The sequence below is a fragment of the Crocuta crocuta genome, unplaced genomic scaffold, assembly GCF_008692635.1.
Source record: "Crocuta crocuta isolate KB4526 unplaced genomic scaffold, BGI_CrCroc_1.0 scaffold19, whole genome shotgun sequence".
Lineage (NCBI taxonomy): Eukaryota > Metazoa > Chordata > Mammalia > Carnivora > Hyaenidae > Crocuta > Crocuta crocuta.
In genome coordinates, this window is record NW_027551565.1 from 4,490,904 (window position 1) to 4,497,833 (window position 6,930).

At 37.8% G+C, this 6,930-nt stretch overlaps 1 protein-coding gene across 1 annotated transcript in view; it reads left to right on the forward strand.

Moving 5' to 3' along the window:
- The window catches only part of LEKR1 (leucine, glutamate and lysine rich 1), a 171,177-nt gene extending 166,047 nt beyond the window's left edge, over positions 1–5,130 (forward strand). The window contains exon 12 of the mRNA XM_077750101.1: positions 4,183–5,130. Within this exon, the coding sequence (XP_077606227.1) occupies positions 4,183–4,596 (414 nt within the window). The 3' untranslated portion in view covers positions 4,597–5,130. The remainder of the gene's footprint in view (positions 1–4,182) is intronic.
- The last annotated feature ends 1,800 nt before the right edge of the window (positions 5,131–6,930 follow it).

A 6,930-nucleotide genomic window follows, 5' to 3' on the forward strand; every position in this document is an offset into this window, starting at 1 on the left:
TATAGGTAATGCTCTTTACCATCAACAGAACTTAAGGACCCAGAAACACTAATGCTCCTGTGCCCAGACCACCCTGATGAAGGAGTGCGTGTGATAGGAACCTCCTCTGTGAAATCATGGGCCTCCTACTTTCCTCCCTGTTTCCTGTCTTCCCCAAGACCGTTTTCCCCCGTTTGGGGGCCGTTTTCCACAAAGATGACAAAACTATCTTTCTTTAATGCAAATTTGACCACACCAGCCCCCTGCTTGAAATAAACCTTTCAACAACTCCATATGGTCCTCATAATTAAGTTAAAACTCTAGTGTTTGGCATGTTCTTAAAGTCATCTTCGATCAGACCCTGCTCACTCTTCTCTGCCTGTTCAACTCTGCACCCAAGTCATACTAAGCCATGTGTCATCCCAAGATGTGCCTCTCCCACTCTCACTACCAGCCATGTGCACTCAATGCCCATTTGGCCTGGAAAACCCCACTGCCCCTTCTTTACCTGGCCTCCCTTTTCATTTTGACTTACAGTTGAGGAGCAGTGATACCATTTTACCATGCTAAAATATGACCAAAGATAATTTTACCTGAAACATTTAGCATGCTATGGCTTCACTGATTACTCTCATGTTTGCCCAGGATTTTCAGTCTTACTGAACTTCCATCTTACACATTTTCCTACGTTGTTCAGTGAAAACACACATTAAAATTCTATAACAATACGACCTTCCAAAAAAACAGCCCCAAAAGAAGGATATTTTGCCTAAATTACTGAAAGCAGTCTAATCACAAGTGAATGATTCTTTTCCACATGTGATGGAATTTTCCACTAACGTGCCTCACTGACTCTGGCCACATCCACGTGTGCTCTTGTCATGCCCTGTCATATACACCCCACTCTCGAAATAGCAAGCCTCTAAACTTGATGTGTTCTATTTCCATTTTGTTACTCCATGGTTGAATAAATTATAACATCTGAATTGCCTGTTGTACAAAACTGAGTTATAATCTCAATTTTAAAACAGGAGGTAGTGGTAAGAGAGGATATGCAGATATTGTGAGATTCACCTGAGATTTCACAGTGTTTGTGACAAATACAAAAATAGAAGTCCTAACTCTGGAGTCTATTTTCAGTTCAGAGGTCCTTCCAATTTGGAAATAACAGAAGAAAAGAAATAGTCCTTTGTACTGGAAGCTAATAGCCTTGAAGAAGGATGAGTTCCAGAGCAGTGGGCCCCAGACCAAGACGATCAGCTGCCCTTCCAAAGCCCAATCTGGAGTTGGCGGGCACTTTGTTCCCATTATACTTGCTATGGGGACATCTTTGAGTTCCTTCTACCTTTTCATTTCCTCCTTTAGTGCAATGTCATTTGCCTAAAATAGCTTTTAAGTGACTTGTTTTATGGATGCTTTCCATAGAACGCTACTCCTTTCCTTTCAGACAGGAATTTAATTTTAGTAAATGGATTGAATTTTATTTTTCTTTTAATGAGAGTTCTTGTCATCACATCACCCGTTACGTTATCCTTCCATATTGGTGCACCTATTATTCATGTCATTAATTTACTGACCTCATTAGTTAACTGCTATCCATTCTTTTATTTATATATTCAAATAAACCTAACTCTTTCTCATAGCTTCCTTAATCAAAGAAATTTTTTAAACTAAGTTATTGAAAGCCCTTGAATCTAATCACTTCAACATGTTTTGCCAGCTAACTCTACTGATAGAGTAGAAGTAATGCATTGATGGTTGTGCCTTTTAAGATAAAGTTTAGAGGGAGACCTGGGCGGCTCAGTTGGTTAAGTGTCCGACTTCGGCTCAGGTCATGATCTCATGGTTTGTGAGTTCAAGCCCCAAGTCGGGCTCTGTGCTGACAACTCAGAGCCTAGAGCCTGCTTCAGATTCTGTGTCTCCCTCTTTCTGCCCCTCCCCTGCTCATGCTCTGTCTCTCAAAAATAAATAAATGTAAAAAAAGTAATTAAAATTAAAAACTAAAATAAAGTTTAGATTAAGTTTAGAAAATGGGCAAAACTAGATGAAGTGTATTACTTTTTTTTTTTTTTTTTTACTATTGGTTCTGTGTCAGGAATAAAGTAGCCCCTGCATGCTTGAAATAATTAGACAATTCATTTAGGCATTGACAACTCAGAGCCTGGAGCCTGCTTCAGATTCTGTCTCCCTCTCTCTGCCCCTCCCCCGCTCATACTCTGTTTCTGTCTCTCAAAAATAAGTAAATATTTTTTAAAAATTTTAAATAAAAATAAAGTTTAAATTAAGTTTAGAAAACTTGGGCAAAACTAGATGAAGTGTATTACTTTTTTTTTTTTTTTTTAATTGATTCTGTGTCCAGGAACAAAGTGGCCCCCGGAATGCTTGATAAAATTAGACAATTCATTTAGGCCTGGGCAGCTTGGCACAGGGCTCTGGAAGCAGGCAGGACCCTGCCACTTCAGAGCTGGGCTGCTTTCAGCAAATCACATAAGCAGTCCGGCTTCAGTGTCTTTCTTTGTCAAATATGATTGTTGAGAGCAAGAAATTAGATGATACCTGACATAGTACTCACTCATATTCTTCCCTAGCCCTCCTAGCCCTTGCCTTTTCAACAAGTATTTCAGGTAGAATTAATGAAAAGCAGATGATAAAGCCACAAACACCATCCTTGGTCTCCAGTTTCTAAAACAAACAAACAAACAAACAATAACAAAAAAACAAAAATACCTAACTAAAAGCAGGTACGTAATCCTCATTATTTAAAAAATATATGATTTTATGGACCCACATGTATATTAATAATATATGGAAGTGATGAAGCTTTGTTTGACCCAGACATGCTGCTGATTTTATAGAAAACTATGGGACAACTGTTAATCTGGAATTGTGCCATATTCTTCAATTCTGACCAAATTTGGAATTGAATAGGGTTCTGATTATAATTACAAGAAATTCAAATACAGAAGGTGCTACTTTCCCTGATGCTTTTGTTACTTAGTTCCACTGACAGCAGATTAGTCAGGAAAAGCCTTAGGAAGACACTTTCCACTGACAGATTTGGCAAGGCTTTGGGTAGTTTTACAAACAAACTAACCTAATGGAAATTCATTTTTAGTTGGAGAATCCTATAGCACAATCATTTTAGTTGTGTTTCCTTATTTGTTTACTACTTTGAATTGTCTGCTTTTCAACCTCTTTTTTGACATTCTACAGACATGTCAGGAGGTTAGAAAGATCCAAGACCTAATTCTTACCATGGATCTTGAGGTAATTTGGATGAATTCCATAGATGAAAGATGGATACCTCTTTAACTAAAACTATAGAATCTTCAAATTTGAAGGGCCCTTAGTGATCTCTAGTTCAGTCACACATCTGAAGTTGAAATTTGCTTCAGTCTATCCTAGTCAAGTAAGATTCAACCCTTCAGAGTATCCTCCAGACAGCTCTGGCTTTTAAAAAGTTCTTCCTTATCTTCAACTGCATAGCTTCTATCCTTGGCTCCAAATCCTGTTGGAGACATAAAAAACAGCTCTGCTCAAACTCATGAGGCTGAAAACTTATCAAGGGCAGGTATTGTATCCACTATAGCATCTAGTGACTTAATGCATTATTGTGAAATAGAGTTAAAAGCAAAGGATGTTGTTCTTTATTTTGATATATATCTTACAAAGTAGCAAATGATCAGTATATTTAAGTCCTTTTGAGAAAGTCATATAAAGTAAGTGATTTTATTATTTAAGCGCTGTACCTGATACATTTTATTCTTTCAATCTTATAATTGAAGCAATTTTACCTGTCCTATGTATTGCAGCTTACCTTCATTATAAACTAACATACTTGCCCCTACAGATGTTAACTATTAGACATCACATGTGCCAACAAGCTGAAACCCCACTAAAGTAAGCATGAGAAGTTCTGGTTCCAGCGCCAGCCCCTCACTACCCATCTGAGTGATACTGGCTCTTGGCTCCTATTCTGCAAACCCCAAGGATTGAATCAAATGTCCTCTCAAAGTTCTTTCCAGCCTCGCAAATCATTTGTGTTTTTGACTTGTCTGTTGCATGTGGTAGAGTATCCACAAGGACTGTCAAAGACAGACTTCTGATTTCCATTTCAATTCTCCATTTATGTTGCCAATTACTATCCAAATGTACAGTTTAAAGCTAGGAATGCTTCTCTCCCCTCCCCCTTTCTCATTTCAGAACACTTTCCTTCAGGAAACAGTACGTAGGGAGTGTGAAGAACGCTTTGAACTGACAGAGGCTTTGAGCCAAGCCAGAGAACAGCTTCTGGAGCTCAGGAAACTCAGTGGAAGTTTGCCTTTGTCGCCATGTTCCCTTAACCAGGGCAGCCTAACCTCCTCTGCTGCAGTAGTCAGTAACCACGGAGAGAGAAGCCTTACAAGACTGAACTCTGAAAAAGGAATGAACATTCCCAGCTTGCACAGAGTATCAAAACCCACTGCTTCCCCAACCTCAATTCAGCACAAGAGGGTCAGCAGCTCAGGTTTGCCTACTTTCCCGCAACCCCATCCTCCCAAGGGTCGAGCATCTTCGGTGAATGAGACCAGACAAAGACTGGCTGCCATTCTGCAGAGGAGATTCAGTCAGCAGTGACTGATCCAGCCAGGAGCAGCTCCACACAGCACACTTGGTCCTTCCCAGACCAAGTGTCACTGAGGATGACAAAGGTCAAATTATTATCACAGATCAAGAATGCATGGCTATAGAAATCTTTAATAGGATAACTAGGAATTGTGAAGCCGTATTTTCCAAGAGGCCTTTGAAGTTGCAGCAGATAATGAAGTTGGTGGTATTCCAGAGGGCCAATTTCTATATGTCTGTATTGGATGTTTAAATGTGTTCTATGAATATGCCCTTTTTGAGATCATAGGTAAAATTTTTCACCCATAGCATCTTTGCTATTTTTTGCACCATTACAAGCAGATGTATTTCCACAAAAAATAGATTGTGTTGGTTTTGTTGGTGTTTGTTCATTTGTTCGTTGAGCTGAATAGGTTAAATAGATGTGATTAGTATTCCAAATAGAAAATGAAGCACATTAGTCCTAAATTTGATAATTTCCAAAAATATTTAGTTCAAATATTCACAGAATTCAACATCATCATAGAAACCTTCTCTTTTTTATCTTGCAATCTAATTGGTTAATCCAATTTCTTTTTAGGCCAGAAGTAATGATAGGTACCCTTCAAGAAGACAGTCTTCCCTGTGAGCCTGGGACCTTCTAGAAAAAGGGACAACAACTCCAATTCAAGGACAAGGTGGTTTGCTTTTCAAACTATTGAGATTATTTTTAAAAATAGAGAGCCTGGCTGACCATGAAAATATTACTTGGTAGAGGTTTTCTACATTGAATACTTTTTAGTAATCATAATTAGATTTTGATTTGAGCTTGTATTCTCCAGCCATTGAGAAAAGAACTGATTCAAGACAGTCTTATAGAGGCACAGAGTGTTACTTTGGGGTTCATATTATATTACCTCTGAAAATGGACAATTGGTTAACATATTTTCTGTTTCCAGAGTGAAAGATTAAAACCAGAAATCAAATCAGCTATTTTAAGTTATAAAGCCTCAGGCTTCTCCTGTTTCTTAAAACACAACTCTACTTTGAACTATTGATGGTCTATCTTTTATCCCCTTCAGATTGAACCACATTTTTCCCCCAAGACTGACTTTACTTAAATCCTTCATCTGACTGTATCAGGGACATCCAGGCTTTTTAATCCCAGATGAGAATGATAGTCACGTGTGTCAAATATGGCACATAAAACTCTCCTCTGTCTGGCTATCTCATGTTGTTGGGAAAATCTAAAGGTACTTTGACTCCCTCTCATGTGCAAAAAAAAAAAAAAAAAAAAAAAGTTAATAAGTAAATTCAAGTTTCTCTCTCGTCTTTCAAAGGATTAGTCTAATCTACCAGTAGAGTGTTTTAACTTCAAAAGAAAAATCCACATTAGGTCTGCCAATTTCCCTAGTTTAAGTGAGCACATCTTGTGTTAAGGCTTACAATGCTTAGTTTTACTTTGCAAAGATCAGTGTTCCTTATAATGGCATTTGACAAGAGAACAAAACAATGGAATGGTGATGCTCTGGTGAACCTTAGAGGTCACCCCAGCTAGTTCTCTACAAATAAGGAATAGATGCCCACAGAGGTCCAACTTGCTAAAGAGGTACAGCTAGTGACAGAGCTAAAATCAGACTGTTAACTGACCCCAACCATTCCACCTCACTTTTCCACTCATCAGAGATTCCCTGGCCTCCATCATGACTTTCGCCAGAAGCCCTACACAGTATTTACCTAATATTTACTTTAAAGACACTCACTTTTTAAACTTAAAGTTATGTAAAAAGAAAACTTGACCCAAGAAAGAATAACTGTAATGAGTTTGATTTGCTAGCTATATTTTTTCCAATACTTTAAAATAAACGTGTATCTATTAAAATTACAAAATGATAGGTGGTGTACCCCCTAAAATCTTCTTATGTAATGACAATAGTACCCATGCCACCCTATGGGAACTACTGTACCAGACCTTTATGTTTCTCATCTTGTACTTGCATGTTTAAATTGAAAGTACTCATGACATAAAGTAGATAGATGGCAGAAGCTAGTGAAAACTTTAATAAAAGCCTACAAGAATATTCAGACCAGCAGTATTTGTCATCAGATGATACATGCTTTTCCACAGTCTCCCAATTTCAGCTCTCTCTTTAGGAACCATGGGTATACATTTTTTCCTAAATTATGAACAGATTTAAATTTTAGAGAAAGTCACTCATAAGCTTTTCTAAAGTGTTATAAAGACTATCGGTGCAAAATCTGGTTCCTTGGTTTGTTGTTACACTCTTGCTTTATAACAAGTTATTATGTAAATAATCTCTCTGAGAATAGAATCACAGTAAGGCTGTGTTATATTCCACAAGTATA